Below are 27,699 nucleotides of genomic sequence, written 5' to 3'. Positions count from 1 at the left end.
TGTTCTCTCCACCTGCTTAGGCTTTAACTAGACCCAAAGTGTACAGGACCTGAGGCTGTAGCCCCACGGCCTGAGTTTGTCATGAAACACTTTGTACTCAGCAGATGTCTTTGCAGAAAGGAAATCTGCTGTGTGAAAATGTTTGTATGCTTTCTTTCCTATGTTTCCTGGACACAATGGTAGAAATAGTCATAAGTGCATAGAAATACCTTGGCTCCCAGTGTATGGGCCATTCACACCCAAACCAGAGACTTTAAGGCAAAATGGTTTACTTATGAGAAGATAGCCAGGAAAGGGTCCCGAACAGAAGCTTGCTGCCTAGCTTGCTTTTTATGATTCCCTTCTGTGGGATCAACCCTGCGGACTATGCTTCTTAGTTTCATATGCTGAATCTCATTCTGCAAATTCTCATGTGAACATGCGTTACTGCTGTGTTTATTTTTACCAACGCTGCTGTAGTTTCCTGGGTAAGCTGTAGTTGGGTAATTGGGGAAAAACCCAGATTTTCTAATGTCATGAAGTTTTTGCTACATGTTGATTAAAACTGGAGAATATTGTTGAACTTGTGCTCCTAGTAAAGCATACATTAAGAAATATGTCATAGTTATTTTTAGTTACTTGTTCTCATTGCTGTAGACTAGCCTCTCCCGTACTTTAATGACTGTCAAATATCACTGAAAGCTCAAAAGATCCTCACTGTTACGTTCTGGGTTTTGTTTAGAATGCTTAATGTCTCTCAGGAACTTCTGAAATGTGGTATTTTTATTTTGTGTTTTCCTTTGGTTTTAATTCTTAAATGATCCCTCTTTTCAGATTTCAAATTATAATCTATTTCCTGATGCATTGCTGACGCCCCGTGAGCCATGTCAGAAGTACTTCCAGGTCAGATGCCCTTTAAAAGATTCTGCTATGCAAATATGTGAAACTTTCCTCTTCTTTTCCTCCTTCTTCTTCCCAGGCCCGTATTTCGCTTTCATTTTGCACTTATACGTGAAAAAGAGCAAGCACTTTCTTTTCTTTTTAACAGTGCCTTTTTGAATAAACTCTCTATTCAGCGTTTTAAAAACTATTCCTATAGACAATACAATGCAAAAAAGTTTTATTAGAGGTAAAGACAAATCGTTCATGCACTGTTCTCATTTGCAATGGCATTTTCTCTCTCCTCCTTCTAGCTCTGTAAGGTTTATGACAAGACTGAAAAACATCAATAAAAGCCATTCAAGTAATAGTGTTATCTGTATTATTATGATGCTTAGAAAATTGGGACTACTTTGTGTTAAACACATTATAGTGGTGAAAGTATATTTAATCTATATCTGTAGATACGTTTCTAGATGTTTTAAGTATGCAGTTGAGACTGTGATTTGTTTTAAAAAGTAAGCAAACTAAAATCATTAATGAATTGTTATGACAGATCTTCTACCTACCTAAAGTGCTGTCTTTAAGCACCAACATTTTAATGATATATTATTATTCCCAGTAATGATAGTGTCCTAATAATTCTTAGTTTTTCACCAGAGTCCAATATTTTTCATTGTAATACCCTATTTTTACTTGCTTATAACTTACCACTATTCACTTGCTTTAGCGGAGATATACATATCAACTCAGCGATTCCTTGTCTGCTTGTCTATGTGTGTTTGCTTTTCAGCAGAAGGCAGCTGAAAAAAGGGTGCCCTGTGCCAGTAGCGTCGTCCTTGCCAGTGGCTCAGCAGCGCGAGGAGCTGCCCGAGCAGGGGGGACAGGGACTGCCTGCGGCGCGGTGCCTGGGTGCAGGACCCCTGGCACGTAGTTTTGGTTAGCTGGTGAGGGGCGCAGCACCAGTGTGCGTTAGGTACCCCTGTGGCGAGGGAGGCAGGGTCAGTGGGAGAGACAAAATAAGAGATACGGGAAGTCAGTGATTGGAGTGTCAGTCTTGAAATTACAGGCACAGGAAGAAACTGCATTTCCTTGAAGTTTTAAATTAGAAAGTTGGGATGTGCTTCCTCTGGGAAAAGTGATGTGTTTCGAGCATCACTGTGTCCTGTATAAAGAAGGAGGGATAGGCTCTCTCTCTTCTTCCTTATGCCGTTCTACGACACAGTCTAGGGATTTTTTTTTAGTGCATTTAAGCATTTCCTTGCATTCAGACGTTTTCCAGCGCTTTACTTAGTCCTGGTCTGGTAGCAACTTCTGCCCTTGAGACGCAAGACCTGTCCCTTCCCATCTGTATTTCTTATTCTCTTTTTGCCTCTTTTGTTGCTTCCCTTTTTCCCACCTTTACATCTGTTTCCGAGAGCGGAGGGATGCTGGCTGCACGTATCCCAGAGCCTGGCTGGGAGTGCAGGGTGACAGCCAGCGAGCAGGCGCCTGCCCTTTGAGAGGACAGCCCGCTCTTCTCTGTGCGTGCCTCATGGTACTGTTTGCACATTCATTGATTTGATCAATGGATCATTTGAAAGGGGGTCAGGAGGGGACGTGGTGTCCAGTGAAAGGTTCATTTTGACATTCTTCTGCTTACGATCGTACACCAACCCAACTTAGCACCCAACTTACAAACACTGCTTGGGTCATAAAGACTTCTGGAGTCTTTGGCTCAGTCATTGATCAATGTGCCAATGTTCATCATAAATCCATGGGGGAGCTTGATCAAGCAGATTAGTAAAACATAATAAATTTTGTTTTAATGTTTCTATGTGCTTATTCTTACAATATTTTTGATAAGTGAAATGCTAAGGGCAGGAGACTGGCTAAAGAAAATCTGGCAGGCAGATACTTAAGCTTTATCTAGGAAGATTATTTTTTAAGAAATTTGTTCAGTGGTAAAAGTAGTAGCAAACATTGCATGAAGCAGCTCACATGTAACAAAGAACAGGAATAAATTTCAGTCTTGTTCCAGATTGTGGCATTTGTATTTATTGATGAAAAAAAAGGCTTGTTTTAATTTGCTGAAGCATAAATTAAAATATAAGCTAGTGAAATCCATAGATACTGTGCAATTCCATAAATTCTAAAGTTCAGGCAGTGAGTCAAAATTATCCTGCCCTATTAATTTATTTTTTATGTGACTTCCAGATTGTCAGACTTTTAACTGATTCAGAAAAAATATAAAGCAGCCAGTCCTTAAACTGTTTTTAGTGTTTTAGTGTTTTTAGATTAAAACATGTGCTTTGGTAACATTATATTGAATCAGATGTGACCTTGCTTGCATTACACTTCGTTGTTTTTAGGCAAGATGCAGAAAGCAACATTTATTGATGTATTTGAGAAGTACATTTACAAAGTTCCTTTAAATTATGTGATGGTTGTATTTTAGAAGTCTTTTGTGGCTAAAGCTGAAATTGTCTATAGGATGTTTGTTAGCTGTTACTTAAGCTGATGGCTTTTGCACAGCGTGCGTGGGGTGATCTGTCTTCTGAAGAATTTGCAGTTAGTCTAGACTGGTGCTTGAGGAAATGGCAGACATGAAAATTTGTAAAATTTAGTTTAAATTCTGTTTTGAACAGTTTTAGAAGTTGTTCTAGGTGGGTGATTCAGGGAACAAAGAGCGTACTTGGTCTGCTTGATTTTAAATGAACTGGAGTGGTGGTTGGAAGTGTGCAGCTTTGACAGCACATCAAAGAGAAGGGAACACTAGCAACTGTGCGTGCGTTTAGGTAATGTTGTGAAGTGCTCCTTTTCACTCTGTGGTTATGTATATGTTCTTTTAAAACCCATATATTTAATCTCGTGTAGATCTGTACAGCAGTCATTTCTGTCATATATCAAATATACAAGGATGCAGCACAACTCAGCTGGAATGATCTGTCATCAGCTAGCTCAAATTATAGCTTTTCATTCCTGGATAAGCCCCAGATACAGTTTTATGTGCAAGATACGCAGTTGGTGATATCTGAGATTAGGAACAACAGAAAGGCTGTTTCATGCCTGTGGCAGGTGGGAGTGATTTATTAATTGGCCTCTAATTTGGTTCCCAGGTGTCAAACAACAGTGACTACTACAGTATGTAAATTGAGGTGGAGTATTTGTGCAGATTAGTGAGAGCCATAAATAGGCATTAGAGGAACAAATGATAGTTTTTTAGAAAATAAACTTTTGATTATTTTTTTCAGTCTAAAAATCTGTTCCCTCAAGAAACTTAGTATTTTTCAAAATGTGAGCTGTGCCCCTGGCTAATAAAAATCAGAAACAAGTAGACAAAAGAATGATTTTATTTAACTGTGGAATATGTGCACTCTGCCCTAGGATGTACCTTTTATCCTTAAGTTTGAACTTTGTGAGCTGTAGAAACAGTGAGCCATCTTCATCTCTGGAGCAGCCCTTTTAACGTTGATTGAATTTAGAGCAGGATATTTTGTCAAAGGATTTCTGCCCCCACCCCCCGAAATAAAATACAATATTGTGAAATACTATACTTTTTGTATTCCCTGCTTTCTGACCCTCTACTTCCCCCTTCCAAAAAAAAAAAGGGGGGAGGGCGGGGAGAAAAGACAGACAAAGAGCAGAGAAAATGCAGGTGTTAAGAGGCAACAGCTGACTGGCCTCCTCGTCGGAGATACAGGTGAAATACTAAAATGAAATGATGGTAAGGATGACTTCTGGACTCCCAGGCATTTGCAAAGGGCATCTCTCCTGACCCCAAGCCTGCCTGCAGCAGAATCAGACATGAAAAAAGTGCCTTAGAACTACCTTGTATAAGGTCAAGCTTTCTGCTTTTTCTCAGCTTCGTGATAATCTATTATATGTTTCTGCCTCTGTTTTTCCTTATTTAATAAGCTAAGCTTTTGCCTATTCTCTTACCTACTTAGGTTGTGGTAATTTTCCTACTATAAAACAATTATGTAAAGTGCCGCATCCTTTACCAGAAGTCCTAGCAAAATAGTGTATGTAATGGATGTGTTTCATGACTGTTTCTTTTGCTTTTCTAGTCGATTCCGGCGTGGACGCGTTGGCAGTGTTTATGGCAAGCAGCAGTACGACGGACGTTGTGAACCGCAACAACCCTGCCACCCCACCGAACACCCTTAACCTGCGCTCCTCTCATAACGAACTTCTGAATGCGGAAATTAGGCACACAGAGACTAAGAACAGCACTCCTCCGAAATGCAGGAAAAAATATGCGCTGACTAACATTCAGACAGCCATGGGTCTTTCCGATCCAGCAGCGCAGCCCCTTCTGGGGAACAGCTCTGCCAACATAAAGCTGGTGAAGAATGGAGAAAACCAGCTCAGGAAAGCCGCCGAGCAGGGACAGCAGGATCCCAACAAAAATCTCAGTACCACTGCGAGCATAAACGTAACTTCTGAGAAGTTTGAAGGCAAAGAGCCGATCCCGCAGGATTCCTCTGGCTGTGAAATATTACCCTCGCAGCCAAGGAGGACCAAGAGCTTCCTGAATTACTATGAGGATCTAGAGACATCTGCTAGAGAGCTAGAGCAGAGTTTTGTTGCGATGGAAGATAAATCTGCGCAAAGCAACAGCCAGGCTTCTACCATTATTGTCAATGGGGAAGTCCTGCCCCGGAAACAAAACAAGCTGTCAAGCCCAGAGGATGGGCAAGTTGCCACAGTGTCGTCAAGCCCCGAGACTAAGAAAGACCACCCAAAAACTGGGGCCAAAACAGACTGCGCCCTCCATAGGATTCAAAACCTGGCCCCAAGCGATGAGGACTCCAGCTGGACTACGCTGTCCCAGGACAGTGCCTCGCCGAGCTCGCCAGACGAAACAGGTACGCAAGTAAAGTCTGCTCGCAGCCACCATTTTAGAAATGCGTTGCTTAACTCCTCTCAGCTGGCGGCTGGAAGGAGAGAGGCGATTTAGTGGTGCTTTCGGTGGGGAAGTGGATTGCATCGAAACACAAGCACTGGGCTTGCACACAGCTCCTTGCCTCCTTGGGAACGCTTGGCAGCCTCCCACTGGGTCCTAGCGGCTTTACTGCTGCTTTAGGAAAGGCACCAGCAAATGCTATAGACAGGGTCCTAAAAATATGCTAATTGCACTTTTTGTTAGTTTAGAAATAATTGCTCTTCACTAATCAATGGGTACATGATTGTCTGGAGATGCTGAACTACTGATAGCTGCCTACACACAACAAACAAACTTTTCTGAGCAATGATTTTTAGGTTCAGCAAAAATTTTCACTTTTCTAATTCAAATCTTTGTGAGTGTCCCCCTTCTGCCCCCAGTCATACGATGATATTCTTTTATTTAAAAAAATAAGTCCTCCCAAACCTTGGGTCATTTAAGTTCTGTGTTTTCTTTGTGCAGCAGTTCCATACCGTAACTCAGAAGCTGAAACCATGGCATTTCATAATTTGGAAGCCTGGCCTCACTAATTATTTGAACAGTAATGATGACTTCTGCACTGGCTCTGTTGTGATTTACAATGCATCTCTATTATTTTTAAAACTCCAGAGATCCCATTTACTCTAGTTAATGGACTTTGTCACTTTTTTTATATCCAAGCCAGTATGTAAAGGTACAACTTTGTCAAGATGAGGGGAGGTGATCCGATTCTCGAGGGTGACATGGGGCTAAAGAAGTTTGCCATATGTTGTTTGTGTTTTAAGGATTTCATTTTTACAGCATATACTGTTTGGAGGCCACCATGGTCCAAATCCACAGCTGCATTACATGTTAGTTGTGCATGATTATGACAATAGTGATTTCTATTTTGATGTGTAGGGTTTTTTAAAATCGCAAGCAGAAATCCCCACTATGTGACATATAATGGATCTTCTGATCTTCTTTTTGATATGTAACAAACCTTTGCTGTTACGAGAGAATATTTTCATGAAGTCTCCTCTTCACATGCAAAATGAAAATGTTTTCCGTTTACTAAAATTGCAGTTTGAGTTAATATTATTTCTCAGGATACTTGATATAATATGTGTGACATCACTGATAACATTTTCTGACGAAACTATCGATAGGAGGTAGTAAGGTAATTTAATGCTGAGCTTGTTGGCTCCTTCTGTCTTTGTACTTGCCCCAGGTTTGGCGATGAGAAACTGCGGGTAGAAAATTTATATTCACTGAAAACTAAATTAGAGTAATTCCAAGCAGCCTAATTAAATAAGGGTGGCCTAAGACGCTAAGAGCTAGCATAAATTTTGTTTCTTTTTAAATTATGTGTTTAAAATTTTCTTCCCACATGTGTATTGCCGGTGTATGAGCTCTTTCAGCACTCGGGAGATTTTCTAAGCTGTTTTGAGGTATTGGCAAGTTTGCTTATTTAAGTAACCAAGTGTTAGCTGAGCTGTGGTTTGTTTGCACTACAGAAATAAAGGGGAACTTTCCGCTGCTGAGTATGGGGGTTTCCTCATTTTTTTAAAAAAAAAAAAAAAAAAATCAATTAATAAAGCCCTCAGAGCTCACCACTCTTCTAAAGCAGAATAAAGGGCTTTTTTAACTTCTACGCTACCTTCACCATACTAGCAACCAATGTATTATGAACAGACAGTTAAAGAAAAGCAGATGGCCAGATACCTGACTTCAGTCTCTATAAGAAAAGAGTTAAAAATAAACAGAAAGCCCTAGAAAACCTCAAAAGTGCCTTTCAAGATCAAAGTGGTAGAGATGTTTCTTTCTCATCCCCATGGTTGTTGTCAGAGAGCGCCGAGTAGGACATAGGACCTGTCATACTGGATTGGATCGCAAATTTTAAGATACCTGTATATGTAAGTATTTATGGACTCTAAAAGCATCCAACTATTGCAACTTGCAACTTACAGACATCCGTCTTTTAGGATTATTGGCTATCTTGAATTTACCTTCACTCTGATAAAATTGTTTCATTAAGTGTTTCTAGTTTCTTTCCAAAATGGACTGTCAATTGATACCACAGAAGAAAGCTAAGAAATAAAATGTCGAGTTGCCGTGGGTGCCAGGACGGCTTTTGGACACGATAAAACAGGCCAGTTTCTCAGGCTCCTCTGCAGCTGCTTCTGGGAGGCTGAAAAGGGGGGTGCAAAAAGCAATGCTGCTGGTGTTTAAAAAAAAAAAAAAAAAAAAAGGGCAGAAATCACAACTGGTGCAAATATCTTTAGACTTACTCGTTTGGGGGCAGATTTTCTAGTTGTTCTCAGGGGCTCCAGCCTTTTATATTTGAGTAATGTGCCATCCCTAGGCAAGTTCATATATCTCCAAGGATGTTTGAAGGGTAATAAAATAAGAGGTGAAATAAAAGTTGAGGAAGTGAACTGAACTTTCTTTTTTGAGGCAAGGTCCAGAACGGTTCAATGTTTTGCACTGTAAACACCTGTGCCTTTTCCATCTCCTTCCCTGGAGGTGCTTGAGTTACTGTGGTGCTGACCGACAAGCATTCACCTTTCACCGTGCCAGGTCAAGCTATGGGAGTTACCTTACTTGCCAAATAACGAGGGTCCTACAGCAGTGGGTGGAGTTGGAAGTACTGAAGGAAATCAAGTAACACTTGCTGCTTCCTGAAACCCCTTGCACCCTTCTGCCATGCGGGGGACGGAGAAGTCGTTTCCCACAAGCACAAAATACATCCAATGTGTGTATGTCAGTGGCGGTTGACCGAAAACCCCAGAGATTCCCAGGGGGCTGTACCTAGCCCCTCTGAGGCCACGGAGTAGATATGAGAGCCCACATTTAGGAGTAGGCAAGAAGAAACCTCAGAAAGCATGGAGGTGGTCTCTCAGCTCTCTTGTGATTGTCTGATGTGGTTTTAAACCGCTTCAGCGGAGGTGTTGCCCCAACCTGCGCGGGCCATCTGCTCCAGAGGCACGTGGTGCTTTCCACTGCGGTAGATCTTTCCAGTCTTTTCAGTGTAATCTCTCATTCCTCGTTGTCCCTATGTGCCAGTATGGAGGAAGGGAAGCCCCCCAACTGGGGAGTCGTGCAGTGAGCCGTGGTGGTGGTGCCCATCCTGGAGGTCCGAGATTTTGGGCATGGCCAGGGCTCCTCACTGCCACTGCACATGGGTGGGAGGAGAGCACCGCGTGGGGTCTTCGCGGCTCAGTGCTCTCCAACCCTTGTGTTTATTCTCCAGTGATAAATGTTAGGGACCAAAGGGAGAAAAGCATCGGAGAGAAAAATCTGCAAAAGTAGACAGTTTTAGTCATATGGCTTCTGGGAGGGGGGAAAAAAGATATAGTTTTGAGAACAGTTAATCCATTAAAGAGTGTAATCTGGGAGATACCTGGAGAATTATTAATGTTCGATCCAGAGATTATATTTAGCACTTTAGTATACATAGGAATATGATAGAAATACTGTTATACTGGGAGGACACTGTTGAAAATGACAATATACTACTTCCAGGGTTTCTGAATTGTTTTGTCTTTTTTCCATCTGTTAACACAATTTGTTATTCAAATCCCGGAAAACTTAATGTGGTTTTGTGTTTGGTTCTTTTGTTTTGTTTTTCACGTGTTTTGTTTTGCAGGTATGTAATTCAAAGGCCCTGAAAAACTTACCCTTAAGCTTAATTGTTTGCACTGGGGATGCATCACTGTTTAGACAAAATCATCCTGAACTCTCCTTAGGGCAGGATACTTCTATTTGTGGTCTAATGAAAAGGTTTTTTCAAGATACTTGACTCTTTTTCTGAATGAGGAGGCAAAAATAAGACAACCCAATTTAAAGATGCAAAACAACTGGCTGGATATTAAACAAATGTTAATGTTGATTAGTAATGTTGCTGAAGAAATGTAATAGTCCATTAATAACGGGTGCACAAACACCACAAGCACAGTACAGTACAAGAATTGTGTTTTGAGGAAACTCTTCTTTCTTCTCTAAAGAAATTATCTATATCGGCTTCCTGACAAGAACTTCAGTGACTTCAAATTTCAGAGATTTTTTTTTTTTTATAAAGACTTTTAGCTTTCAGAGGGCATGTTGTGGGTTACCAAACACCAGCTCCAGATGTCATTAAAACTTCAGATGGCAGGGAGCTGATTTAAATCACAGTGATTGCTTCCTCTCCCTCTCTCCAGAAAATTTCCATAGTGTGGTTTTCAAAGGATCACAAAGCATCTTGTGTTATTACACCCTCTATCTATTCTTTTTCTCTGTCTCTATGTATTTACCAGTTCCACCTTCATTTATCAATCAGTGTGTTGTGAACAGCAGGAGTCAAGTGGACACCCCAGAGCCCAAACCTAGGGGAGGATGAGGGTGATGCTAGTGCTGTTTTCTGTTTGTGGCTTTTTTTTCTTATTTTGAAGAAGCTCACCAGAACATCTGTAGAAGGCAGACACGTTTCTTAAACTTCCTGTCACCTGAAAATTAGTTTCAGTGGAAAGTTATCCCTCCTTAGTAAAGTGCAGCTCTCTATGTAATAATCTCTAATGAACTAGGAATGAGAATTCTCTGGGGAAAAAAGAGGAATTCTGTTTGCCTCAAAGTCAGGAAAAATACTGGAATTTTCTTTTGCTTCTAGCTTTATCTTAATTTGAACCGTCCCTCCAGATCAGGGCATAGCCCCGTAATTAAGAAGGTCCCTGAGATGTGGGACACTTGGTGCTAGAGAGCCTCAGGTTTTCTTGCTCTGGGACAGTCGCCCTCCTTGCTCTCTTCAGAGCTGTGGGAGACTGCGCAGAGGCAGCAGCCTCCTCTGGCTCCCCAGCTTCTCAGCCTTTGGCTTGCACAACGCCTTGTTTCTCCCTGGTTGAAAATGTCATTGAAAGGGGGTATCAAAAGTACAAGCATCTTCTGTTTAAGGGAGTGCCGCTGCTGTATGTGCCTGCCATATAGCAAATGCCTGTCTGCTGCTGGTCTCTGAGCAAATCCGGGAGGGCAGTTTAATAGCTGGTTACGAATAAACAAGTTCAACCCAGTGCAGAAATGACAGCGATGAGGCTGGCCCTTGGGGATCAGAAGTGTCACTCTTGTAAATAGAGCCTGGTATTCTGAAATAAGAGTATGTCTGGATAGAATAGCCCTCTAATACAATAAAAATTACAGCAGATCATGAACTAGTCAGAAAGATTTATACCAATGGTCAACTTCTGCCTCTGATTTTAACCAGCATCTTTGACAAAATTAAAATGGATGTCCCCTTAAAAGCATCATTTTTCCTTTGCAGTACCTATCTGATATAGACAACAAGTATGTTATTCACTACAGAACATGTTTTCTGTGTTCCTGAGTGTGGAAAAAGATTTATGGTAGTAGAAATACATTAAATTACACTGTGGATAAACACAAGTCCCGTAATACTAGAGGAAGAATATATTATCATCTGTATGGTTGTAGGGTTCTAGGTAAACATCCAATTTTCAGATTTTTGGGAATAAGAGGCTCTAGTTCACAGCCGCTATGCATCCTAACGGCCTGTCAACTTTTAATATTGAGCTGTTTTTTTTAATCCTGCATGTTACTGATTAACCACGTATCAAAAACGGTGCATGTTTTATAGTCTCAGACTTGACCATTTGCTGACTGCTTACAAAATAGGGAAGGGTGACTATTGCTGTATATCCCCAGTGTTTGTGTAGGTAACATTCTGTATGTGGAGTAACTAACTGCATGTTTATCTTCCTTTTAGCTACCCTATAAGAGGATTTTAGGGAAGAAAAACTAAGCCAGTTTAAAAGAAATAAAACCTAAAAGGCCACACAGTTACACAATGTTCACAGTAATGATCAGCAATCAGGGTCTACTGGTAGAAGGCCATAAAATAAATTGAACTTGATAGTAAATTGAACTTGAAAGATGACTCTCTTGAGTACACGCTGCTGCTATCAGTTGTACAGGGAGGCCACGTGCTGCGTTTGGGCAGTCAGGTTGGTTTTATCCTGTGGTTCTCAGTGGAGCTACCTAAATCCGTATCTTGAATGCTTGGATAAGTTCTGACTTGAAACTCAAAGTTTCCATGGTAAAGAAGGGTGATCAGCACACTTTTGAATTGGGATAGTTAATAAAAATAGGTATGTAAAAGTGAATTAACGTGCTTAAACTCAGGAATGGGAGGATGGATCTTTTATACAATAGTGATTAGTGTGCTCTAATGTGCTTGCGATTACCAGAATTACCTATAGAAGAGGCTTTCCAGGACGTGTTGTATGGTGACAGTTGCAGTTTCATACTTGCTGTTTACCAGAAAGATAAAGAAAGATTCTTTATTTCATCAGAGCCATTCATTTTCCTCCTTAGGGAGGGCTTGATTCAACTGCCTGCCTGATGTCCCTTGAGGAGCCTGGTGGTGTCCAGGACAGGCAGCAGACAGGAGGCAAGAACTAGGGCTTGTATTCTGGAGGAGGAACTGCAGGCTAAGCGGGATGGACATCAAGTAACACTCACAAATGAATTAACCAGCTGGATAGAGCCTGCAACATCTACCCTGCAGTGCAGAAAGAAATTTGGCTTTGTTTTAAAAATCACTCTGTATTGGGTTTGTGTGGCAAGGTCTTGGTAGTGGGGAGGCTACAGGGGTGGCTTCTGTGAGAAGCTGCTAGAAGCTTCCCCTGTGTCCGACAGAGCCAATGCCAGCCAGCTCCAAGGCGGACCTGCCGCTGGCCAAGGCCGAGCCCATCAGCGGTGGTGGTAGCGCCTCTGGGATAACATTTAAGAAGGGGAAAAAGTTGCTGCGCAACAGCGACTGCAGCCAGAGAGAGGAGTGAGAATTTGTGAGAGAAACAACTCTGCAGACATCAGGGTTGGTGAAGAAGGAGGGGGAGGAGGTGCTCCAGGTGCCGGAGCAGAGATTCCCCTGCAGCCCCTGGTGAAGACCCCGGTGAGGCAGGCTGTGGCCCTGCAGCCCATGGAGGTCCACGGTGGAGCAGATATCCACCTGCAGCCCGTGGAGGACCCCATGCCGGAGCAGATAGATGCACCTGAAGGAGGCTGTGACCCCATGGGAAGCCCACACTGGAGCAGGTTTGCTGGCAGGACTTGTGACCCCGTGGGGGACACACGCTGGAGCAGTCTCTTCCTGAAGGACTGCACCCCATGGAAGGGACCCACGCTGGAGCAGTTCGTGGAGGACTGTCTCCCGTGGGAGGGACCCCACACTGGAGCAGGGGAAGAGTGTGAGGAGTCCTCCCCCTGAGGAGGAAGGAGCGGCAGAGACAACGTGCGATGAACTGACCGCAACACCCACTCCCCGTTCCCCTGCGCCGCTTTGGTGGGGGAGGTAGAGAAAATCGGGAGTGAAGTTGAGCCCGAGAAGAAGGGAGGGGTGGGGGTAGGTGTTTTTAAGATTTGGTTTTATTTCTTATTACCTTACTCTGATTTGATTGGTAATAAATTAAACTAATTTTCCCATGTCGAGTCTGTTTTGCCCGTGACGGTAGTTGGTGAGTGATCTCTCCCTGTCCTTATCTCGACCCATGAGTCTCTTATTGTATTTTCTCTCCCCTGTCTGGCTGAGGAGGGGAGTGATAGAGTGGCTTTGGTGGGCATCTGGCATCCAGCCAGGCTCAACCCACCCCACGCTCCTTGGTTAATCTCTGCTATATTGTGCCTAAAGGGTCTAGGATGGTTTGTCATATTCTTTCCAAACACAGCTCACTCCCAGCATGACATCTCTCCCTGGGCGCTCCGGGGCTGGGGGAGATTGAGTTCAAAGACAGTTGCCTTCTAGTGGCTGTGCTTTGACTACCAAAGCATTGCTGTGCCTAGCTCAGTGCTTTAGCTAAAGCAGTGTCAAATGTGGCCCTGTCCTAACTGACATAGCTTCATTAATTTTGATGTTATTCCAGCTGAACTTCTGGCCACTTGATGGGCTAGTTTAACAAGCTGTTTTGCCCTTGATACTTCATTTCTTGTTTGGTGCTTGTCTTTTCAGAGATACTTTCTTTGCTAGCGTAGTAAAGCACATAATTCCTAATCTGGACAAAATCAGAGTGCTGTTTTGTGTAAGTGCAGTGCTATGATGTTGAGTGTTTTAAAAATGAGTATTTTCTACTCAGTAAAATGTATAGTGTGGGGTGAACAAATGCCTGCAGGCCTGGTTGCTGGAACATCTGGAATACCAGCAGGGGAAAGTGAAAGATGACAATGGGGAATAGAGTTTGTGGCGAGACAATGCAGGGAAGTGAATGCCAGTGTCGTACTACTGCCTGGGTGGAAGCTATAGAGTAGTTCACAAGGCCTTCGGAGCACCGCAAGTTTTCCCTAATTCCGTAATGCAGTTTACATTGATGTGTAATGTTAAGAGATGTTAGGATGTGCTTTTTATACAGGGCTCATTGTGTGTTGTAGCAAAGTGGAAGACTCTTCTGAGCATCTGTAGGGAAAACTCGAGTTTCTGGAGTGGTGAATAGCTTAATCATGTCTGGTAATTAACTTGACAAAATATTTTTGGAAGCTTTCAAGCTTCTGTTGTTTCAGAGGTGGAGAAGTGTAATTCTGGATCCTGCACGTCCTCTCTGAGATTGAATGTATGTTGCTGAAAAAGCTCTTCTGTGCCTAGGATTGTATGTCTTCACAGGTCTCTCCTGAGACCATGGAAAGAGTTCAGGTCCAGTCAGACACATGACCAGGGAAAGAGGAAGGGAAAACAAACCACGGAAGAGAAACCAGAGAAGGTAAAGGGGAAAAGTCAGGATCGTGATAGCTCTTTCAGAGGGATGGTAAGGCAGGAAGTTGCACAGAAGAAAAGCCACCATCAATGAAAACCAGATCAACTGCCCCTCCTTTAAAAAAAAAAAAGTACCCATTTCATAAAGCTGTGCAAGTAATAACAAATTACAACCAAAATTGATCCAGTAAACCTCTGCCTCAGCACTTCTGAATGCTGCGTAGAACTCAGGCCAAACTTCAATCCACCTGATTGATGCTTTGAAATGGGTATAGAAATCTCTGGGGAAGGGAAGGAAAAACCAGTGTTACCTTTGGGAGGACTCTTAACCTGTGGCCCCCTGTTCGTTAAGGCAAGCTGAGAACATGGCTATATTCTGCTAGGTGGGTTCTTTGTGCTCCGGAGCTCTTTTCAGCCTGGTTGGGTGTTTGTTTGTCGTCTTCTGTGTTCCTATATCTCAGCTGCAGGAGGTGTGGTAGAGAAATGGTATTGCTGCTCAGCAGAATGAGTCTCTGGTCTTTACAGTGGCCCCTGAGCTTTTGGAGGAGCTCACAGTTCCTGGGGTAGCAGCGATTCACCTAGGTGTACAATGCCAGGGATGGGTGGTACAATTTGGGGAGTTTCCTGCTCAGAAGTGATTCCTGCCTGCTAAATCCCCTGCAGAGTGAAACCCCAAAGCCTGGGCCGCTGTGGTTGTTTCTCTGAGCATCTGCAGCGATACCAGCGTTGGGCCCCAGTAGCAGTGGTAAGCTTGTCTCACCGCAGCTCTCAGCAGAGGAGAAAGATGATGGGGGAACAAGAAGCGTTGTGGGGAGGAAGGTAGGAAGGGTTGGAAGATGGGAGTGTGACCTGGAGGCTTGTTGAGAGAAGGGACCCTGTGGAGGGGGAAGCAAAAGGAGAGTAACTGCAGCTGTGGAGATAAATGAGAACTTGGCACAAACTGGGGGGAAGCTGGAATAAACAGGAGCTGGAAGCAAGCAGGGGTGTTCGTAGTCAGTAGCTTAGGCAAGTGGGTCTAGCACAAAGACAGCGACAATAAGTAGGATGGACTAAGATTGAGAGTAAAGCAGCAGAAGTGAATATTGGGCAATTTGTGTATGTTTGAGGCTGGGACGTTATTTCGCAGAAGTTCTGAAAACTTAAAGCAGGCAAAAACAGGGGAGCTCTGGGTGAAAGTTATTTAATACTGAAGTACTGCTAAAAGAAAGTCAAATCCTAGCTCAGGGTTGGATTCAGGCCCTGGTAGAAGATGTCTGTGCCGTGAGGGACACAGACCTAAATTCCCCTTGAGTTCCTGCCCTGGTATATTTGTACCTGTAGGTATTTCTTTTAACCTCCCCAAGTTAGCAGCTCCTTTAGACCCCAGTCTCTCAGTGCACTGGTTCCTTTTGTGCTTAACTCTCACACAATTCAGCTTTAGCTGATTAAAATTTAATTCATCTTTAATTAACGACGAGGGATTGGCTGAATTGAGGTCGTGGGTCCTTTTGAGTTGCAACTGTGCTACTGCAAGCTGTGGTATTAAACACACAGAAACCTATAGCATGTACCGTCAAGACGTGGACTAAATGGTGCTGCAGACAGCCTTGAGTTCGTTGCTGCTGCATCAAGAGAAGGTGGGCAGATGCAGGGCAGTGCCGAGCCATCTCTGTGGGCCAGGAGAGGTCTTGTGTGATGAGAGTTGGCATGCTGCAGAGACCTTGTTCTGAACTCAGTGCTTGCTTGAGAGTGGATGCATTGTCCCTGCCTTAAGGGACATGAAGCCTTTTTTAAGGAATCCCATGAAAGCACATATATTTGCCATTAAGGCTCAATTGCTTCATTTTGAGATGTATGGAGCCCCTGGGTATGCAGCATTAGGCTGTAAATGTCCAGTATCTGGATGCCATAGAGCTCAAGATAATGACATTAAGTGGGTTTCTTGTAGTGTCTGAGATGTGGATTTCTAAAGCCTAGCAGTGCGTGTCCTTCGGTTTGCACAGTAGATTTATCCATGATACCTCAGTGATGAGAAATCCTTGGGGAGAGAGAGGGAGGACAACCTGAAGCATATATTTTTGCTCCCTGCTCATAGTGTTTCTCGGGCATTTTTATCCATTTTTATATTGCGTGGTGTTACAGGGATTGTTTTTAACCACCATTTGTTATGTTGATCATTTTGTATGACATGCTTTGATGCACTGGACTAATTTATTACCTAAAATGATTTTCAAGCAAAAGCCTTGAAGTAGTCACTCAGAAGTATTCATGAAACTGTTTATTAATGAAATTATTTTTTTCCTAAACAGAGACATAATTTAATATTAACTAAATTAATTTTTCCTATTATTTTGTTTTTAATTGCTTTTCAATTGAGATTCTGCAGGGCTAAATTTAAATATGAAACACTTCTTCCGTTATTAACTCAAAGAGATAGTTGTAGTGCACTGGGAGATAGGTATAGTAGCACTGTCATAATACTCAAGTAAAAGTTGTAACTCTGTAGAACACATTTCTTGTTTGCACATAACTGATAAAATACTCTAAATCAAAGATTATGGCTTCTTTTACTTTTTAGAAGTGGATTTTTGGCTCTTTCCTGAACCTGAGAAGTTTTCAGAAAGGAACAAAGGAGCCCATCCCTCCTCCCCTTCTCAAAATGAAAGCCAAAATGCACAACTCAGATTGGCCAAATTAATTTTTAAATTAGAATACATTCCCATTCAGACTTTAATTTAATTTTCCTTCTTCTCCGCAAGAAAGAGACAGTCAGTTACCCTGGTCATTTTGGCTGAGATGATTTTTGGCTTTGCTTAAATTATTGATTATAGCAAGGGGAGGGACTTTGCGATGAGAACAGCGCTCTCACTAATAGAAGCCTTTCACTAAATCAATTTCTACCATTGCTGCAATGCACCTTCGGGGAGTCGGAGGTTAGCAGCCTTAAGTATTTTGTCTTCAGAGAGTGGATCTTTGCCATACATTTTTCTAAGCCTTTTCTTTTCGTGTTTATACAGGCAGCTAAGGAGAAAAAAACAACATAAATATATTTCCAGGGGTTGATTTGCAGAGTGAGGGGCTGTTCTGGTCCAAAGTTGAGCTGATTAAATCTCGATGTGATTGATACCTAAAGGCTTGTGGGCTGAAAGTACTGTTCAAAAGCTTGTCTCCTGAGCAGAGTCAGTCAGAAAATACATCAATGTCTTGCAAGCTGGAATCAATTCAGTAGAGAATGCACTGTATGCACACGCTGCTGTAATTCCTGTATAGCCATCCCTCTCATTTTTTCCTGGCTTATTAGAAAATGCAGTCATTTATATGGTCAACATGTGGTGTTTCTTCTGTTACATCTACCGGCAGTTGAGTAGGGGTGGCTCTTCTTTTCTCCCACCCAAAGCACCATTCCTCGTTAGACTAATTAAGTAAGTGTCTGTTTAAACATAGCATTTGAGTTGGAGATGCTACACAGAAGGAGAATATGAAGCTGTTGGGACATGTATATAGCAAACTTAAAGGATGCTGGTAGCAGATCAGTACATGTTGAACTATATGGGAGCATCTAGTAACTGTAAGTAAAACTTATTTTCTATTTTACTTTTTCGTAGCTCTGGTTGACAATGTCACTTAGCTCTGGATATTGAATACAATTATTTTATCTGTTAATAGAAATTCTGTTCAGTAGAAGATCAGCTGGTATCTGACAGTTGCTTAAGTTGCAGAGTGCATGGTGTGCAGTTAGTACTGTAAAGGTATCTTTCTGAATGCTCATTTCAGTAGTGAATTGGCAAGTGATGTTTTAGACTGGTGATCCACAGAGCTCAAAATTTTTTACATAGGTTTAAAATACATTATGAACCAGACTTCTAGTTTCTCCACACATCACAAATTCCTCCCCTGGGACTGCTTTATTTTCCTTGCAGTCAAAGGGAAGAAAAAAGTCTGTCTAAATAATATAAAAGCAGTACCCCTAATCATTCCCTGAAGTTCAAGGTAAAGCAACTTTTGATATACTGAGTGAGGTTTTGGGCGTTAGAAATGTGAGGCTGTTTATAGCCAGTATTTGACTGGGATCTGTCAAAGAATGTTGACTAATATCTTGGACCTTTTTTTTTGTTCATTTTGCTAGCCCTAAATCAATCAATTTGGCCAGGTCCAAAAAACGATCTTTTGTCAGAAAGCTGGTTCACACAAAACCTTTACACAACTTTTTGTCTTCATTTGTGGAATTGTAATTAAATAGCATAACTGTATTTGCTCGTTACAAAAACAAACTAGTAATAAGAAATAGTGATCTAGTTTGGCTTTTGTAAAATTACTTGAAATTTAGTTCAATTCTTTTTTTCCTTTTGTAGGCAAGCCAACATCATTTGTCACACTCTGTAGCTGTAGCAGACTTTCAAGATAACATTTGGCATTAAACTCAAATTACCTTATTTTCTTTTGTGCTTAACTAAACCAGAATAATGAGTCTCCTTTTTTTGCCACTGGAGCCTGTCAGCAGATCCACTAAGGAACTTTGTCCTGACTACATTAATTTCCCATAGTTAATTGTGCTGAAACATAACCAATGCTTTTTTAACAAAGAGATCTGAAAAGTAGGAAGAAGACATCAGAAAAACAGAGATTTCAGGGCTAAGCTTCCACTGGCATAGAATAGGAAGTTCATTTGATTTTTCATACAGGATTGTTTTTTTCTACTAAAATGGGTGTGTTGGGCTTTGTAAAATTATATTGCCTATGCATATTCAGGATATGTATGTCATATGCATGTCAAAATGAATGTGTGATCATGAACGGAAGATTGTTTTTCTATATTTCTCTTGATTTCATGTCATAGTTGAATTCTCACTTTCATAACTATATTCCAGATTTCTGTGCTTTAAATATACCAAGGGTACTTCTTTATGGGAAGTTCCTAAGATTATCTAATCCTCCAATTACTTCACAGGGAAAATGCAGTTTCTTAAAAGAAGCTGCTTCAGGAGTAGGGTGATATGGAAGTTGCCCCATTCTCTCTTCCTCCCAGTGGCTTCTGTCCACATCCACTTTGGTTTTAGTTTCAAGGAGCTGGTCCAGAAAATGGTGGTGCATGGTCCAGAGTGGTTAACACTTCCCAGAGAAAACCTGCCTTTTTTGGGTGGTCAGGTGTTTCTAACTTGAGAGAGACTGTTGTTAATCTGGGACAAGCTTCAGCTGTCCCAACAAAAGATGAATTGAGCAGTGACTCAGGAAGAGTTGTTGTTTTCCAGGAATGATGCAGAGGGGTGAATTGTCTCTCAGGTCTCTCTGCCAGAAGTAGGTAGAGATGCCATCTATGTGTTCGACCAGCGTTTCAGGTTCACTACTTCCAAATTTTGCTAACATCAGTGCAATAACTATTTGACAGTATTTGGAAAAAAAAAACCCACAGACAAAATCTACTGATTTAAAAGTGGCGCTCCCTGCAGACCACACTTGAAATACTCTAGTAATAGTAATTACTGGTTGTATTTTTTTTAACCTTTCTTTTCATGTATTCAAGTATACAACAGAAGCTTTACTGTAGGTGAGGGGATATATCTAGCATTTGCACAGTAGATCTCTCTTGTTTTCCTCTGCTAAACCACTCCATCTGCAGGCAGGGCAAGTGGACAGACTGAGCACTGGAAGCAGAAACGCTCTTCAGAAGGGAGGGGAGGGAGTTTTCAGATGTTGCTGTTTTTTATTAACACGTTTATTTTACATCCTCTCTTTAATTACACAAGGCTTATGGACATCATGCATTTATAAAGGCTATCATACTGATGAATAAGAATAAATGCTTCAATTTACACCAAGAAACCAATTAAAAACTAAGTGAAAACAAAGTTATAAATTTTTCTTGAAACAAATACACCTTGTCCCCAAACGGGAGTCTAAAAAATATGAGTCTTCAAAAACAAGAATCAATTTTAGGTCATTGTTTATCTTTTAGGGTTAAGCTTTTATTCTAATTTTATTTTTTTAGCTTTTGGGAGGGGGGAGGGAGACATGGGAGATTCTGTGGGTTGTAGTGAGAGTTTTTTTGTTCTTTTTCTGTTAATGGACAATTTGCAATTTTCTGATGATTCCAGGAGCTGGGGACTTAAAAAGTACCAGATATCACAAGACACAATACAAAATTGTAAAAATTTCTGTCAGAAATGCTGAAAACAAGCATAAGTTCACAAGAGTAGTATTCCATTTCTCTAGTATTTTAAAAGTAAACTTTTTGAAAGGAATGAGCCTTGCAGCTTGAATTCTGCAGTGATGAACAAATCTACTACTTCATTTGGTAATACGCTAAAGGTCTTTTGGTGGGACGTGCTTTGTCATTTTATGACTTGCTGGTGGGTAAGGTGGTGGTCAAAGTTTAGAAGAGAGAGAAAACTCTCTTTGTTTCCTCCTTTTGGTAGCGTTACTGCAAAAGGCTTAGTGTAAAGGCCACCAGATCAGGTTATTTTGACTTAGTTATTTCTCTTTTGGTTTATCACTTTACAGATGCTATGTCAGGATTTTATGTTGTGATGGCCACAGTCTTATCTGGGCTAATTCTGTTTTCAGAAGGTGGCAGGATTCACTGAGAATTCGTTATCAGTGCAGAAACAGTGAATTTCTAACTAGCATCTTGCATCCAGTTTGTTGCTGTCATCTCTCCTTTCTATTTCTGATTTTTTGTGGAATGCAAATAATATAAGAGAAGCAAGACTGTAAACATTTACTGACATAAGAGCTCTTTTGAACTGTAATAATTGTCATATATAAAAGCCTGTAGTTTAAGCAGTGTTAATTACCTCTCAAGAGCAGTCGGCTCTGCAGTAATCACTAGATGAGATCTGCTTTTAGTTACTGCTCTTTGTGGTGGTTCGAATATGTTCCCCTTTCCTTATTGATAAAGATATTTAAGCCCAACAGATGTATTTGCCTATAAAGAAATTTTTATCTATTAGATGCTCTGTACAATTTAGTATAAAAGTAGTAACATCTTCCTTTTAGATACACGTAATATAAAATTGAAGGTGACAAATGTGTAAGGATAATAATATTCAGTCCCATAACTCCTACACTGCTGTTGTCATATGAGGTTATTGTGTATCTCAGGGTAGGAAACTGTGTACCTTTGTACTTATGAGAAAAAATTTATTGAGGATTTTCCTTTTGAGAATATATATATCCCTTAGAGGAAGCTTGGATATATCAGTTTGAGGGTTCTTGTATCAGATGTGGCTTTTTAATCTGACCCAGTGTAGTTGTTAATTTTATCAAAGTCTTTCAATAGTGTTGTTAATTCCACTATTTCCAGTGCAAACTAATGCACTGACTGGAAGCTAGAGCTCACTTTTACAAGAGTTACAGAGGTTACAGTTCCATTTTGTACATCACCAGAGAGTACGTCAGTTTGTAAGAATGGCTGTATCCAGCAGACCTTATGCTCATGCAGTTCTTTATGGGTCGCCTCTGACAGCGGTCAGTAGAAGAAACTTGTGGAAGCAATAAAAACAAAAACCAGGGCTAGCGTAAAGTGGTCCTCCCCCTATTATATCTTTTTCCACTTTCAGCAATTGGTGGTTTTAGGGCTTTCAAACTTGGTATGTCATTCATCTTATCTTCTTTAATTGCTCTTGATAGACTTTTCTAACATGAATTTATTTAATCATTTTTGGTCTCATTTGTATTTCTGGCATCCACAACATCCTGTGACCATGAGCTCCATAATTTCATTATGTTCTATGAAAAAGTACTTCCCTTTGTTATAAAATTGCTCTCCAGTAATTTCATTATATGCCCGTTGCTTTTCTGTTATAGGAAGCAGTAAATAACAGTGAATGATCATTTCTTTTCCATCCTTGCCGCCTTCCCACCATTCATGATTTTACAGATCTCTGTGACATCCTTCCCTCCTCCCTGTCATTCCTTTTCCAAGCTCGAGACTCCTACTACACTCAATGTCTCTGCCTCCAGAAGCAGTTGTATCTGTCTTTATGTCTTTTCTAGTTCTGCTACGTCCATTTTTATAATAGGGCACGTGGAAGTGCATGCACTAGTGCTGTGATAGTTCAACTCTACATTAAAACAGTAAGCATAAGGATTTTTGATCTTAGTTCCTAACATACAACTTTTTCAACTGCCAGTGAGTACCAAGCTGCTATTTTCAAAGAACTCAGTGACCTTGATCCTTCCAGAGAGGCAAAAGGTAATTAATTGCCTGCTATTGTATATGAGGATTTTAAGATCAGAAGAGTAACAGTAAAAGAACTTCAAGAAATTAATAAAAATCAGGAGATGGACATCTGTGTGATGAAGGAAACTGAGAAGTGAAGGCTGTGCCTTAGGCTGTGCATTAGAGCATTCAAATAGCTCTTGAAACATGTGTGTCCTAATCCTGTAGGACCTATTTGCAGTCTTTTGTTTTTGCACAACAACAAAGGTAAATATAAATCTAGAAAGGGAAATCTTCTCATCCTACGTAACTGTGGTTTTCCTGCTTCCCAAGACCACCTGCAGCCCTTTGGCATGTCCACAAATTGTAATGTTTTCACCAAAGATTAGATATTGTTGTCAGCTGAGGGAAGGAACATGCTGTTGCTTGTGCATCTCTTGTTTTACGGTTTGTGACAACTTGTGATGACAATCAGCTGTGTCTTTTCCATAGTGCTAATAGATCTCATGGCTTGTGGTACATCATATACTGGAGATCTTTTGTGTATTGTTTTACTGTGCTTTGCCGTGTTTACATTCTTACCAAGCAGGTGTTTGTTTTGAGGGAGATTCTAGCTCAGGTTTCACAGTAAAGGAAACTTTTGAAGTTGTTATATTCTGGGCATATGCAGCTTTAAGGAGAGTTTGCCCTCAAGTTTTCAAAGCAAGTAGCTATTTTGCTAATATTCTTTGAATCAAAGGCAGTGCTAGTTGCAAGTGAAATTCTGTTGTGGTTCTGCAGAACTGTAAAATTAATCCCTCCCTTTTCCCCTCTCAAATGCTTGTCCAGCATAGGACTCCAGTTGTTGTGTGTTAGGTTTGTTTCTGGCTACTGTTTGCTAAGTTAGACTTACCAGGATGATCGGTGACATGGTTATTTTTCTGAATTTTCTTCTAATTCTTGTTAGTGGTTATGTCAGAGATACCATTTCTATCTCCTTAAATGTAGATTTCTGTTCTTCAATTATGTGTATAAATCCACCTCTGTGAAAAAGAAATACAAAATTTTAGGGCTGGAGTGCCGTGAAGTCGATACCAGAATGAAAATAATGATCTTTCTAATGCTAGATGGTTGCTTTCGAAGATGATTAACATTTCTGAGTTTGCTCAATACCAAAAGATATCTGGATGGTGTGAATAAAGATTTAATAGAAAGTTCATACCAATGTAGCGATGTGAAATACTCAAACTTTTGGGCTACGAGAGCCCCCTGTGCGCCATCAGCATGCTTCCCTCTCCCTGGATTGTGAAATACAACCAGCTCCCCTGACGCTTGCATCTGCTGTCAGAAGCCCCTGTTCATAAAGCCTTTCTGTTGTAGATGCTGTATGTTGCATTTTATATATGGCTCTAACATTGTGCAATAGAAGACTTAGTTCAACTGCAGCAAGATTACTTTTGAAAAGGTTAAAGTTTTGTTGGTTTTTTGTTTGTTTTTTTTAAAAGTCTCAAGGCTTGAAGGCTGGGAGTGGAGCTAAGTTCACATCTTACAAGGCCTCAACGCAGCCTTTCGCTGCCTGATGTGCCCGAGCTTTTCCCTTAACGTCTGTCTTTGCAGGCAAACTGTAGGCCCTGAGGGCCAATGTGTTGCTTCCTATGCTTGTGCCATATTTCATGCTTATACGCCTCTAGTGGTAAAAGAGAGGGTTTTCGCCATAATAACAACTCCCTTCCCTTCAGTACTGTAGCAACACGAAATGAATTCGGAGATGGGGAAACACTAGGTCTTCGGCTTCTATGTTGGGAAAAAAGGAGCCTTCAGTTTGTTCTCTAATGTACATTTGACTACAGCTTTAAAGTGGCAAACTAATCCATTATATCGATCGTTAAGAGTAACATTCTGGCTTTTACTGATAGTACTAAACTGACTACATTGGGTAGGATGGGGTAGGAATTACTTTTTTGCCACATCAGGAAGAGCAGCCCTTTGTGTGGGACGGAAGAGGACTCTGGCGCATGGACACACCGGAGGACGGTGGCTGGGCTCTGTCTGTGCACCTTGACCTTGTGGTTGGTGTTTGGGTGCAGGGACCCTGCACAGATCCTGGGGAGTACGCAGAGTCTGGGCATGACTCTGGGCAAGTTATTTAATGCATCTCAGACCTCTCCTCCTACCTCTGCCCAGCTTTGTTTAAAACAGGGCTCGCACTCTCCTGCCTCACAAGTTTGGTGTGAAGATAAAGTCATGGTTTTCATGGCATCCTAGAGCATCTGCTGTGCTATATGTGGAGTCATGCGTCCGCATGGACTGAGGGATGAGCAGAACTTGCATCTGAGATGGGAAATCGCTGTTCTTGCAGGTTTTGCATTTTCTTGAAGCACAGCATTTAATTTCAGAGAGTAACTCCATTGTAATTCAATTTTATGTTCTGTTTTCATTGAATCATTAAATTCAGAAAAAGGTTTTTCTAATGCATTTGCACAGTGCTGTAAATAAAGCTGTCAACGAAAAGCAATTTTAGTCAAGCCACCATTTGAATTGTATGTCTGTGCCACTGACCAAATTCACTGGTTTTTAATTAGCCAATCATATGCACAAAACTCACTCATGAGCATTTCTATAAAATTTCAGACTATATCAATACATTTATGCAATACATTCTCCAGAGAAGTACAGTCCTTCCTTTCTCTACATTGTTCTCTCCTGACGTCAGTAGGCTTCATCACATTTTAGATGAAGGAAATTATCATTTGCCCAGTACCTGACTTTTAATGCAAATTTCTTTTTTCTGCAGTTCCTGTTCTGAAGGGAGAAGAAAATAGTACCTGCTAGTCAGATTCCTTCTATGCTCTAGCTTACTGCTTCTGTCATTCAGATTAGAGACATTGACTAACGTTACCAAATTTAAACTGTTGAGGCTCTTTCTATTCCTCAGTTGAAACAAATCTGATAGAAAGTATAGAGTCCAAGCCTATTGCTGTTCATTAGTACCAGGACTTGATGGCAAGTGTATCGTAGCTAAGTAAGGGAATAAGATCTGTCCACCTGTCTCTCATGGCATGTGTCAAGTTCAGTAGCACCAGCTACTAGCAGAAGGTCTAAGGGAGACGGGACCCACTTGTGTCTACAGCCAGTCCCAGCAAAGTGGAGAGTTACAGGTAGGGAGATACTGAATTCTGTAATGTTTGATGCTTGTAAAACAGAGTTTTACTTGGAAATAAAACATTATGGTGCATCATTTCCTCTGTGGAGAGTTGAGGCTGTTGAGGTCACCAACAATATATGCTATACATTGGCGCAGCATCTCCTCCCGCTCTGCAGGCCTCTTGTGTCTTGAAGTCAGAAGGACATCTGTGTTTAACTGCTTTTTGTGTCAGTATTTATAGACTGAATCTTTCTGGTTTGTGTGATTATTCCAGATTATATTTGTTCATTGCCCAAAATGAAATTGTTAATGGTCTCTTCTGTGGATGGTTTGACACTAACATATTGATTCGCTTTGAGGGGACAGGAGAATCAGGCTCCATATTTTAGTAGAGAAATACATAAATTCAGAGCTGCCACCAAACTGATTTTCCTTGCTTTTCTGCCAAATGGTTGGCTGCTGTTGCTGAGACAGATAAATTTTGTGAGGGTAAGGAAGGCTGGACTCCATGCATGTGCAGATTGCTTTTCCTGTTCCTGGGCATGCTGTGCACTGTGCCTACCGGTGCAACAATGCATGTGCAGGCTTTGCTGTGTGAATCCAGCATTCCCTTGGCTGAGATGGCAGTTTAATTTTATTCTTTAGACCAGACAAAATCCTCCTTCTGAAACAATACAAAGTGGTTAAATAGGGTATGAAGCCAGAACACAAGATCATGTGCTGTAATCCTGCTCTCTGTGGGGAAAGGCATGGGAAGCAGAGATGCTATGCCAAAAAAAAAAATCAGAAAAGCAGATGCAGGTTGCTGCTGGACTGTTTTAGCCCTGAAAGCGAACTCTCAAGACCACTTTTAGTGATTTGCTGGCGAGGAAGAAGATACTGCTCTGGATGAATTATTTGTTGCTTAGAGTCCTCCATGGTGAGGAAGTCCCTTGGAGTGCAGTCCCACAGGGCACAGTCACCATAGATTTACAGGTAGAGGTAGACTCTGTGTTAGATTATTTTTTTTTTAAAGTAAAAGCTTTTGCCACCTGGTGGAAATAATAGAGAACTAGCATTTCAAATAAGCAAGAAACCCACTAATACTGGTTATATATAGTGCATATGGAGTAACTCACTTGCTAGAACAGTAGCAAATTATTCTGTTTTCCTGTGGAAATTAGATGGTAGAAATCTTCCGAGATAATGGTGCATTTTGTTCAATAATATTTGAGGCTGTTTTTCATTTAAGCACAAAGTTGGTGAACAGGGCGTTCATTTGTATGCTGCTCTTGCTTGTTTGGGACTCCTTTTCATTCCACCTCGGAGGGTACCTGCCTGCTCATACCTGGATCCTGGGCTTGGCCAGTATGCTTTGAATGCCTCTGTGGTGGCTCACTTTCCCCACCGGTGGGATGAGGAAGAGAATCGGAAGGGCAAAAGTGAGAAAAACTCATGAGTCAAGATAAAGACAGCTTAGTAAGTGAACAAAAAAAACCAAAAATACAAACAAACAAACCCAAAAACCCAAAAACAAACAAAAAAACCCCAAACAAACAAAAACAGAAAAAAACAAGTGATGCAAACACAATCACTGAGCACTTCCTGCCAGCAGACCAGTCTCTGGCTGGGGGCAGACTGAGAAACAGAGGAGGTCTGGGCCCTATGCAAGCACTGCTCAGCAATAGCTAAACCACTGGTGTCTTTCCAACACTTGTTTTGATCACAGATGTAAAACACAGCACCTTACAGGCTGCTATGAAGAAAATTAAACTGCATCTCAACCAGACCCAGTGCAGCCTCTTAGTTGCCCAACTCTCCTAATGTTCATCAGCTCCCTAACCAAGAGATGGAGATCTCGTCGCACAGTAAAGTTTGTGCAAGAGGTGTAGGATGTTCCTCCAATACAGCACTTTCAAGTAGTGATTCATCAGCCTTTGCTCCAGCTGAGGTGGTCCTTCCTCTATGTCCACCATTTCATGTTG

General features: G+C 41.3%; 1 protein-coding gene across 1 annotated transcript in view; it reads left to right on the top strand.

Moving 5' to 3' along the window:
* APBB2 (amyloid beta precursor protein binding family B member 2) overlaps window positions 1–27,699 on the top strand; it is a 190,240-nt gene that overhangs the window by 82,531 nt on the left and 80,010 nt on the right. The window contains exon 5 of the mRNA XM_075148973.1: window positions 4,908–5,708. Within this exon, the coding sequence (XP_075005074.1) occupies window positions 4,908–5,708 (801 nt within the window). The remainder of the gene's footprint in view (window positions 1–4,907; window positions 5,709–27,699) is intronic.

The sequence above is a fragment of the Calonectris borealis genome, chromosome 4 (genome assembly GCF_964195595.1).
Source record: "Calonectris borealis chromosome 4, bCalBor7.hap1.2, whole genome shotgun sequence".
In the NCBI taxonomy this organism is placed as follows: domain Eukaryota; kingdom Metazoa; phylum Chordata; class Aves; order Procellariiformes; family Procellariidae; genus Calonectris; species Calonectris borealis.
This window is presented reverse-complemented; position numbering and strand designations above follow the sequence as displayed.